This window comes from Stegodyphus dumicola, chromosome X1, assembly GCF_044657685.1.
Source record: "Stegodyphus dumicola isolate Sdum_Otavi_A_Nest chromosome X1, ASM4465768v1".
NCBI lineage: Eukaryota > Metazoa > Arthropoda > Arachnida > Araneae > Eresidae > Stegodyphus > Stegodyphus dumicola.
The window spans coordinates 105,141,133-105,153,515 of record NC_140780.1 but is presented as its reverse complement, the minus strand read 5'-3'; the positions used below and the strand labels follow the sequence as shown (position 1 = coordinate 105,153,515).

At 33.7% G+C, this 12,383-nt stretch overlaps 1 protein-coding gene across 11 annotated transcripts in view; it reads right to left on the bottom strand.

Annotated features, from left to right (window-relative positions):
* The window catches only part of LOC118181841 (ectonucleoside triphosphate diphosphohydrolase 1-like), a 228,111-nt gene that overhangs the window by 72,284 nt on the left and 143,444 nt on the right, over positions 1 to 12,383 (bottom strand). For 10 of the 11 annotated variants that reach the window (XM_035351046.2, XM_035351043.2, XM_035351050.2 and 7 more), the window contains one exon: positions 5,959 to 6,086. The exons of the other annotated variant lie outside the window; for it this stretch is intronic. In XM_035351046.2, the coding sequence (XP_035206937.2) occupies positions 5,959 to 6,086 (128 nt within the window). The remainder of the gene's footprint in view (positions 1 to 5,958; positions 6,087 to 12,383) is intronic. 11 annotated transcript variants of the gene reach the window in all.

The following is a 12,383-nucleotide window of genomic DNA, read 5'->3' as shown; positions in this document are numbered from 1 at the left end:
ACTTCTCATGCTATACTCGTATTTTGCATAAAAAATAATGATAAATATGCCAAAGAAAATATCAAAGAAATAAAAAATTTATTTTTAAGATGAGCTACAGTAATAAGCTCAAGTCCTTGGAGGATGAAAGTAATAGTATTCAAAGGAACCTGATAATCAGAAATGGCGCCACCGGCGCCATCTTGGATCACGTGACAACCAGAAGTGACATTGGCAGGGTGAATGACGCATATTTCGCATAGTTTAGTTTTCATTTTGTGGCAACGACAGTATATTTCCAAAGTTCTTTTACTTCCTGGCAGCCACAACGTTTTTCGTGGACACGACCTTTTGAACCACGTGTTTGGTAATTACATTATATTTTAAATTCATTTTCATTTTGTACTTTTTAATCATTAAATCTGCATTCTTTTAAAATTATTAATATTTAATAGTAATTTTATTATTTAGTGTAATAACATAATTTAATAGTCATTTATAATGAATTGATTCTATTCTTTAATTTAATGCAGAAATTTTTAATGAATACATTTTAAGCAGTTGCACGAAATTCCGCACCGCAGCTGCGAATCGAACATGCCGCCTCTCGCATGAGACGCGCCCCACAAAGCCAGGGTTTGTCCCTTGAATCTTATTTGACCTTCTAGTAGCGAAAACTATCCTATTTCAATACGCCCAAGGCGTTTCATGCCTTTGACCAAGGACGGGTTCTATTACGAGGCACTTAGGCTTATTGCCTTTATCCTCACATCATCAAAGAATTATTTTTATCGTCAAAAAGAGGTTTCTTCAAAGAGGTAAAATTTAGTGCCAAATGTTAAATTTAACAAAAGAGTAACTGCTTTCCACAGTGAAAAAAGGTAAAAACACTCAGGACTTAATTTAGTAAATTTTTGTGTCGAACAAGGGCCAGAATCAATTTTGAGGCGGTTACATCATGAATTTTGACAAGCATCGACATTTTCTTGATCAATGGCCATGTGGTGTTAACAGGTGACAGGACGTCCGGACACCCGGATGGCTTACATAGACTAATCGGGTATCGTCGGATCCCGCAACTATCTGAAGCTAAACTCCGAAAACAATACAAGGGTAAAGTACATTACCATACAAGGGCAAAATATAGATTTTCCTGCATGCGAAATTAAACATTTTCCTGGATACATCGCATGTTAACACATTGCTACACATACTCGCTACAATATACATTTCATAATATGCATTGCGTTGATCATTGCACTGTACTTAAGGCACATTTACAACTCAATGCTACACTTACTACACTATATATTCTTTGCAACATATTAGGCTGAACATTATTCTTGACAATTTAACATAGATTCTGAACAATGTAATTGTTTAAATAAGACATAACTGGATTATATAGTACATAACTTCGTTATATAAGACAGACTTAAATAAATAACTTGATACAACAGATAAATAAATTAAGAGCTTTTAAATAAAGAGCAAAATTGCACATTACAAACAAATTACACTTTTTTTTTTTTTTTTTTTTTTTTTTACACACAGAAATACTCTTTGTTTACTTTGTGCTGTACTTATAATATACAAAATACAGATTTAAGGACACAGTACAGCCCATATTACTTTTGATTAAATAACATGTTAAAAGTTAATTGTGACATAAATTTTGCTGTATTCTTAAAACATGCCAAAAATAAATTTGTAATTAATCTAACACGAAAGCGGAAATACTCGCGAAAAACTTGTTCTTCGGGTCTGGGAGGGAGGGAGACGGCCAGCAATGCCTCTGAGGAGAAACTTTTATAAATACAAAATGATTACTTTAGCTTTAAGCGTTATGTCAACTAATGAAAAATAGTATTAATTCTCATAGTGAAATTAAGTTAAAATTAAATAAAAATAATAATCAATGCACTAGAACCCTTTTAAGAAGGGAGCAAAAGCGTACTTAAAGTCAGTTAACAACCGCTTGCGGTTGAAAGAAGTCAGATTGCATGATTACAGGACAAAGAGAGAGTGACCCTGAGGGAAGCTGAAAGATCAGAAAATTCACTCAGGCGGGGGGGGGGACGCGAACGAGTGTAGTGCAACCTTCGAGGCGCCTCGTCTCCATAGCAACGCCTCTTGGAAATTATATGCGTTCTCCAGAGTAGCTCCGGGTCTCTTTCTTGATGATGCAGTTCCCGGATGATAAACAGGCAGGCAGTGGAGTACGGGGTTTCCGATCGAAAGAATCTTTTGGAAAAAATTAGCCGAAAGTCGCTGTATAAAGCGATTCACAGGAAGACTTTTGGCTGCATTATGAATGTCCTCGTTCGTAACAAACCAAGGAGCTTTATAAATTTGCCATAGCGTAATATTCTGAAAAATTTGGATATGTTTCTTGTTAGTAGTTGCTGCTGCGCCCCATACAAGACTGGCATATGTCAGAATTGACCCTATCATTGATTTATAGAGCAAAATCCTGTTTTCCGTGGACAGGTCGCTATTTCTAGCGAAAAAAGGCAGTAATTGGGTTTTGACAACCTTCGCATTGGAAATCTTTTTTTGGATGTGAGGTTGCCAAGTTGATTTTGAATCAAGTATCACTTCTAGATACTTATAAGTAGGAACCCAGGGAATTGGTTCTCCTAAGAACTGCAAGTTAGGTAAATTTGAGAAAGTACTTGGGATTAATAAAGTGGCAGCACATTTAGAGACAGTAATTTTGATCTTCCACAGTCCTAGCCAGAGCTCTAGGCTTGAAAGGTAATTCTGAAGTGCAGAAATTACCATGGAAGTGTTGGAATGTTGGTTCATGATGGCTGTGTCGTCCGCATATAAAGCTAGGTAAATCGACATTAGGTGACTTAAGTATGTCATTTACGAAAATGTTGAACATTTGAGGGCCGAGCAAACTTCCTTGCGGGACCCCAGCACAGATCGGGCGGGGAGTTGAGTATTCCTGGCGAATTAGCACGCGAAAGGATCTACCCGTCAGGTACGAGTTGATAATTTTAATGAGTTGCGCCGAAAAACCAAGTCGCATGAACTTGTAAACAAGCCCGTCATGCCAAGTCCTGTCAAAGGCCTTGGCAATACAAGATAGACACTTCCAGTTTTCTCTTGTTTACGAAAGACCTCGTGAATGAATTCGACTACACGGAGTAACTGGTGTACCGTGGAGTGTTCAGACCAGAAGCCAAATTGTTCCGAGATTATTAAATTTCGATCACAGCTGAATTCATTCAGGCGTTTAAGTAAAACATAGTCATAAATTTTTGAGAGAGATGATAAGAGGCTAATAGGCCTTTAATTGACGGGGAGATTTAAATTTTGACCGGTTTCGGAATAGAATGACTGCGGCGATTCTCCAACAGTCAGGGTGGTGTGGTGTATTTAATTATGGCAAAGCACACTAAGGCTATCTGCCTAAGGGGATGGATGCCTTCGTGGAGGACTTTCTAAGGGAAACTGGCTCGTATACACGTTACACATTGGGAAAACCACGAAAACACCCATGCAGCCAGCCCGTTCTCGGGATTCGAACATCGGACCGAACTACCAGTGTTCAGCGACTTTACCGCTCGGCCGCTGGTGGGTCTAACAGTCAGGGAAGTAACACCTTTTAAGCATAAGATTAATCAAGACCGTAATCCATGCAATATACGTTATGGGGAAGTTTTTGATCATGCGATTCGAAATTTGATCATGCTTTGTGCATCCACGAAAGCGAACGAACTCTTTCGAACTAATTACTATCTCGCTAACAACAAATAGAAACATTTCAAGCAATCAGCGTGTGAGTTTCTTGAATTGTAATGGAACATATGTTCTTAAGGCATTACTTTAGATTTACTTTGCTGCATTAAATGTAATATTTTCCCGCATTTTAAATTTCTCTTTTTTTTTCTTTCTTTTCCAAGCATACTTTTTTAGTTTATTTTATCCTCTCACTTTTTATTAAATGAAATTTATTAATTTTTGCATCCCATACTTATATTTTTGCAAAGGTAAATTTTAATTTTCGCAAATTAATGTTTCCACGTTTTTATTTCTACAAAAATCAGTTCATTTTTAACACTTCGTTTCTAAAGTCCCCCCCCCCCCCGATTTCTAATTTTTCGCTTTTTTACTTTTAAAAAGTTTTTACATTTCACTTTTTAGTTCCTTTTACGAAGTAAAGGAAGTATTGTAATCGCGAAAGATTTTGGGTATCATATTTCAACGGAAATATCCATTTTGACCGCTCCAGAATCTATCTGGACGATTTTTTTGCACGACGTCTGTACGTCAATATAGAATACTTTTTCCCAAAGTGGATAGTAAAATAGATTTAAAATTAATTCGGAATTTTTTTTGTGACGTCTGTACGTTACTAGTACGTGTGTATGTTACTAATTAACCTTGCTTGTATGTTACTGATTAAACTTATTACTTAAAATAAATATTACTTTTGTAAAATAAAAAAGTGAAACGTGAAAATTTTATTAAAGTATAGAAGTGAGAAAAAAAAAAAAAAAAAAGAATTTTAAAGAGAAAAAGGTAAAAGTAAAAAATAAACCTACTTTTTTAGAAATAAAGATGTAAAAACATTAATTTGCGAAAATTAAAAGCGAAACTTACGCTCGAAAAAATATAAAAGTGAGATGAAAAATTAAGAAATGTTATTTAATAAAAAGGTAAGAAATAAAAAGAAACAAAACAAAAAAAAAAAAAAAAAAAAACCGCTTAGAAATAAAAAAGAGAAATTTAAAATGTGGGAAAATCTTACATTTTAAACAGCAAAGAATAAATCTAAAGTAATGCCTTATGAATATATGTTCGGTTACAATTCAAGAAACAATACGCTGATTGGTTGAAATATTTCTATTTGTTGTTAGCGAGATGGTGATTCGTCCGGAAGAATTCGTTCGCTGTCATGGAGGCGAAAAAAGCGTGAAACGACTTTAGTACGTTGAAATAGGCTTGCGCATGCGCAAGCCTTGAAGTTAATGATGCCGTAGTCATTTTCGCTGGTACAAGGTCAAAAAACATTCAAGGAACAAACCATGGTTTCGTGATATCGTGCGCGTCACATGCGATAGGCAATAGGTTCGAATCCCAGCTGCGGGAATTATTTTTAAAATTTCTGCAATTACCCCAAATCCATTCATTAAAAATTACTATATTAAATTAAATAATACAATTAGTCCATTGTAAATGACTATTAAATAATGATGTTAGATTAAATAATAAAATTACAATTGAATATTAAATAAATTAAAAATGAATATAGATTAAATGATTAAATATACAAAAGAAAAATTAGTTTAAAAATAATGTAACTACCAAACATGTGATTCAAGAGGTTATGGCCACAAAATAAAAACTAAGCTTTAAGAAACATACCATTATTCAGCCTGTTTACGTTTCTTACGAGATCATACATGGCGCCAATTACGTCAGTTTTGGTTACATGGTTCCTCTGGATAATACTTTTTCCTATTTCCCGAGGACCTGCTCCTTACTACTGATAAGATAGTGTTTTTTAATATTAAGTTATGATTGGCATGGCTTCAAAAATTAAGCAAAAATAAAATCACAGCCATTTTACTGAAAAAGAGTTAACTTTTGCGCAAAGTATCTCTTTTGACGGTGTTAGAAAAGATTAATAAAATATATAAATTAAATTATGTTACATCAAAATAATCTTTCCATAACCAGTAGTCCTGTAATGTCTACGTAATGTAGCATTATGAACTAAACAAAACAGGATTATAACAATGCAAAAATTTCTAATTATGTAAACAATCTGAATTTTGTTATCAAGTTAAGTTTATGGAGATTTATTTGTAAATAACGCATTTATCATATATTCGTGTCTATCGTATAGCATAAAAAAACCTCATTATTATATGATTTATTTTCTGCTCTCGAGTTCATTTGCTTGAAGTGATAATTCTTACATGAAAAAAATATTACCTTAAAGAAAGAACGAACTCTACTTACATCATAAGGATACCGGCCTCCAGTTAAGCCATATGCCAAGGACATACTAATGATTCCTATTAGACCCATGACTAAAGCTGCAAGAGCTACAAGAAGCGGCCATTGATCCGAAAGTGATACGGTATTTTCTGAAAAGAAAATAAATGCCCATTAAGAAAGGCTACTTACTTACGCAATCACTGATGTTTAATATTTAAATAAACCGGAAAAAAGAACGTTTGTTTAAGTACATACCTTTGGGGTAAAATGCAAAAATGCGAAAAGTAGTTATCTGAATGGCTAATACTATAAGTTGAATCATACACCATTGTTAGGATATCTTATTAACAAAATGACAGATAGTAAAGGACTTATGTTCAGGGTATATCAAAATGGAAAGAATGAACAAGATAAAAAGCTAGAGGAAGATTACCACGAGCGATTTATTAGTCTTTATCAGGGTAAGCTTTATCCGGCGGAGGCAGCATATGATGATGGAAGGGACAAAATTTTATGTAGCCAAATGTCAAGTCTACCTTTATCCAGCAAAATTATTGTCACACAAAATAGTTTGTTTTTTTATCTTTAATAAATATTTTTTGCAACTTTGTAAGTCCCAATGCTTATATAAGAAGAAAATATATTACAAAACAATGTTAATGGTATTAACAAAAAGTATAATGAGTCAATGAGCAAAATGTTACACAAATTCCTAAAGAAACTATGCAACGGGCAAGCAATTTTATGAATATTATGTAGCAGTTGAAGTGTTACCTGTGTTTAGACATTGCGAAGGGCTCGGAAACTAATTTTAGGAAATGTAGATTAAAAAAATTAGTAATAAAGAAAAACAAAATAAATATAAATGAATATCTTATCGGAATACTGAAGAAATTTCACTCAATAAAGTATCTACTGCCTGTAATCAATGAAGTTGGAGTTCATTTAAGAAAACTCTCGTTTAATGAGATTAAAATTAATTCGTCATTTTAACGCTAAGCGATAGTGGTAAACAGAAGGAATAACTAAATCCTTTCACCACGTGCCATAAATTAAAATGACGTAAACTGTATAAGAAAATAAAACATAAGAGTTAAGATCACTTTCTTATATTTTATTAAATGTTCAAACATTTGACCGAGCAACGTATTTATTAAAAAAAAAACGATAATCGAAGCTTAACCTTCATTAAATTCAGCATTAGAAATAATTTCTTTATCAACGTCATTCAGACTGAATTTACAATAAATTAACCTGTGAAGTACGGGTTCAGTTTCATATTAGATTCCGGAACTTTTTCCCTCTAATGGGTAGGAACTTAACGTTTGACTCTCACTTTCATTCAAGTTACTGAAAAATGTTACTATTTATTACAAATCTGGATTAATGCTTTAGTAAATCTACCAAATCTCTAAAATTCTATTGTCACTGAAAATTATCAATGTTTTAAGAATTTTACTGAAGAATCAAGGTTATATATCATGAATATCGACCCATGCACATTGTTTTTTGCTACTGTGCTGTTGTTCTTGTGACTTATATCCCTCTACTGATTCACGCCCAAGTTATGCCTTCTTTATTGCCAAAATTGCTAAATTTTCAATTTATTCAGCTCTAAATTGCTTCTTCATATGTTAGTACTTATTGCTATAATTGCTTTCCGGAAACTCTTGCCATAATTGCTATTTCTTCAATCTTCACCATTTTATAACCGTCTTTCACATTTTTGGGACTTTATGCTATGCGAAGGAAAAAGACATGCACATCAACTTACGTTGTAGGGTACGGATGTATTCCCAGGAACCCGCTGCGTTACTTCGTCACTTAAAAGAGACGCCGATCCCACTCGATCGACAGCAACATCAGATTAGGTCTCTGATATCAAAGCAAGCCCATGGAACTTATCCGGGCACGGGATTAAGACTAGGCCTATATTTGGCAAGAGCCTGGGGCACCATATAGGTAACAATCCGACTTCACTCAGCTCACTTTTGATGAAGAGTACCTTGGAGGGGGACGGGTATGAGGGTCTCTGACTGTCCCCTACCACTAACCTAGAGAGGACTTTCGGCTCGCCGCATATTTAGACTGCCCTCATGTCGCGCAGACACCGTACATTTTACAAACATCCATTCCTTCTCCGGCATTCGAAGCCGAGCTCCTCGAAACGGTAGCCATGGTCGCTAACCACTATTCCGGTTGGGCGGCACATTGTTCTTTAAATGCAGTAATTATAATTTTTTAACAACATCCGCGGATTTAAAACAATTATATTGCAGCAGATCGATGATTAAATAAGATTATGCATACTGTAAAAGAATCGCATCAACTGATTAATCCTTCAAGTAAAGGGAGAAATATGTATTTCACTCAATCACGCTGACTGATTGTCGCATGTATTGAGCATTAAGCTGAGTTTTCCCACAGATTTTAATCTTAGAGGTACCATTAATGAAATTATTAATTAACACGCTGAACTTTCTCGTTTGGAAATCAGACACATTCTGTTAAAAAAATATCGTCATCTTTATTTTGTTGCAAGGCAGTAATGAAATTTTGTTCTATTTGATTTTGTTTAATATATTTCTTATTAACTCTATATTACAGAGGCAAAGCAAATTTTATTAGTTGTTTCTTGTGCCGCCTTTGAAGGACCTATTAGCTTTAACCTTCTGGGATAATAGGCATTTTTGGTACTCTAACGACTGAACCAAATTAGAAGATGCATTTAAACGAAGAGTCTTCCTTTTCGCGAAGTAAGACTGTGCTGATATGTTTTTTCCTAATGTGTTTTTTAAGAAAACAGCTTAATTTCTGTTCACACTGCAGTTCTTATCACAGCTAAATGTGGGGGAAGGGGGAGAGGCAAGATACCGCATACTGTTTACCTGAAGATATTACTGTAAGTGTTATTCGTAATAATAAATTAAATTCATAAGGTTAAGATACTATCACGATAAAAGGAATATATATATTTAGTGAATAAATAAACTTGGTTTGACTTTCCTTCCCATTATTTATTCCTCCAGAAACAAATATTTAAATTAAAAGAACTTATATTTAAGTAAATCTAAATGGCACAGCAGTACATATTATAAAATAATATAAACCATGTAATAAAGGGAGATATTTGTAAATATTTCGCTTAAGTTCGGTAATATATATGTATGCTTATTGTTATATATTGTATCATAGATTTAATGTAAATTTCTTTCATTTCAACATTTCGTAGTTATAATATAAATTTAGCTGTTAAAAATTTATCGAGTTTAGAATATTTGCCACGTCGGAGGGCGGTAAAAAATTATTTACTAGGTTTTGTAAAGTTTGAATTATTCAATTGGTTTAAAACAATCCTCACTGAGCGGCAATTTCTATAGCTTCTAGAATTCAGTCCAGTCTGCTTTTACTATCATAAGAGCATGAAAACTGAAAATTAAAAAGAATCCTTGCTGAGTTTTCAAGATATGAATAGCAATAGCGCTTTTACTCTAGAGCGCTTTTTCTCGTCTACCAGTATTTCTACTGGATCAACTTATTCTGCTTTTGTTTCTGGAGGCTATTTGCAATTTGTTTGAAAATACAGAGAGCGTTAAAGTATACAGGTTAACAAAAGGTGTTGCCTTTCAGCTCATTAACAATTTTAAGAGTAATCATTTCCACTTACCTCGTCTTTTTCTCGTCTACCAGTATTTCTACTGGATCAACTTATTCTGCTTTTGTTTCTGGAGGCTATTTGCAATTTGTTTGAAAATACAGAGAGTGTTAAAGTATACAGGTTAACAAAAGGTGTTGCCTTTCAGCTCATTAACAATTTTAAGAGTAATCATTTCCACTTACCTTGCTCTGCATTTTTAACCTTCAATCAATTGCACTGAAATTTTTCTCGAGTTAAATCTATACGTAATATTTATTTTCAATGTAAATTTTATATCGCCGTCTGAATTCGTATCAGATTCTATAGATCTGCACTTCCTTTAACCCTTTGCGGGACAGTGTGTACTGTCTGGACACACCTAAAACTTTTCTTCTGTACGCACAGAAAAATTGAATGAAAAAGGATTTATAGGTTACTAAAGGTACTCTGAAGCTTTTTTATTTATAGTAGATGGCAGCTCAACACAAACCAGTCCATATATTTTAGCCATATTTAGTTTTTTTAGACCTTCATTTTTCAAAGAAATCTTCGAAATTTTTTAGGATATAAAAGTAATTGTTTGAAAAGAAATTTCTATGTTATTTTTTTGGCTGTATGCTAATCTCCTTATTCTATATTAGTTTTAAATTTTTACCTTGAAATCTTGCCTAAAATCAAACGGCGAACCCTAGGTGTGCCCAGACCGGGCTCACCGATTATCTAGGACAACTGAGAGTCTGTATTCTTTGTTTCTCCTCATCTCAACGGTCAGTTCAATGAAAACAATGCTCGTTTCAGCACTCTTTTCGAAGCTCTATTCAATCAGTGTGCTTTTAGGGCACACCCACAGAATTAAAACGATAAGTGCTATCTTCACAAAATGTTACTTGTGTACTCCTTTAGGCCTAATCAGAGTGCCTACCTTTTTTTTTAATGAAAATTCCGACTTTGAAAGGTAGCGTGCCGGAAAGGGTCAATTCTAAAAATTTATTGATCACCTGATATTTTCAGACAGGTGTTTTATATAATAGTTTACGCATATTGTTATGAAATTGAAAACAAAAGAGAAAGTGAAGCATAAAAATTAGCAACGCAACTATACCTTGAACTTGGCGTAAGTCTTGCAGATTTCTTTTCTTCTGACGAAGAGGGACCTATACTTGTCTGCCCTCGAAGTCGATTGAGATCTTGACTAAATCTACGCCAAACTCAAACTTGTTGCATTACTAATTTTATGTTATGAAGATAATAACATATTGAACACGTAGTAAAAATGGTCTTGTGGATGCTTAGATTGCTAAAGCATGCAACTGTATCAGTATTTAAAAAGTTATTATTTTTGAATTAAAATTTTGTAACACGAAGAGAAGGTATACTATTAACCTTTATTTTAATGAGCTTTTAAGATCGAATGATTAAATTCTGAACGAATAGTCAGCGTTTCACCTGAATTTTCAACCTCAAATTTAAAAGCGTTAAAATGTGAAGAGGCGGATAGATATCGATGATTCATATTATATTCTGTTTTCAAAAATTGTAATAATTATTATGCTATTTACTTAAAATAATGGCAGTCTTTATGAATCGGATACATTGAGAGTAACGCACATTTTGAGTCTATACAAGACATTTTACTCCTCTTTTTTTTGGGGGGGGGGCGAGATATTCTCCTTTATACAAAAATGCACAACTTAAAAAGTTAAACATTACTTGCAACATTTTAATAACAATGCATCTATATTAGTGGTATTTTGATTGAACGGTGTTAGCAGGAGTACTAGCAGAGTTTAACCAAAATACGTTTCAACTAGAATGAATAATTTTAACCATTAACAGACACTTTCAGAAGCGATGTAATATAATATATTATTTCTAAAGAATTATCCGTATAGCTACATTCTGGGATTATTTAAAATTACTGTGCAACTGCGTTATACATATTATTTAAGTTCTAAATAGATGTCCCTCCGATATGCCGACACAACGGTGCTGTGGTCTAGGAGGTAACAGGCTCTTCACTGAGGAGAACATAAGCTGCATAAGATAAGATTAAAATTTCTTTGACTGCTACTCTAGCGGTGTGAAAGAAAAATAAATGAATGAAAGGTCACGTGCTCTGCCATATTCTATTAAACAAGCGAAAACTTTGTTTACCCTTTACTTTTATTTGTAAAACTTTTGTCCATTTTATCGGTTTGGACTGCTAACTAGAAGGATATAGAGAGTTTTAGGGTAAAGGGGAAAATCGTGAGTATTGTTTGGATAGTTCAAGGCAACCCAAGTGCTGCAATTTTATCTTTTCATTCTTTTTTTTATTTGCTCTTTGAACTGACGCTGCTTTCTTCGAAGAACTTGCGGAAAACCCAAAAATTAGTTCTTTATAGTTCCTTGCGTAATCGTAAGGAATCTATAGAGAAGGTATTTGGAAAAATATTACCATATGGAGGACTTTTTCATCTTAGAATTTAAAACGGTGTTTTTGCTTCTAACTGCCGAACCAAATTTTATGTATTTTTAAGTGAAGGCAACTTAATAATATTTGATACAGGACTTCTTCCTATACCTTTCGTGTGCACGTTTTGTTTCGAAGGGGTTTTTCTTACGCATTTTTTGTGCAAATTTTCAAAATTCTGATATTATTGGTTAGTTAGCTGATTAATGCAATGGATCCAAAGCCTATTCTCTTAATTGGAAATATGCCTTCATAGAGGATTTAATAAAAGAAACTTGCTTATAATCACATTACACATGGAGATACTGCGAAAAGCCTCTTTAACTAGCCCATTTGTTAAAATTCAAACAGTGGCTA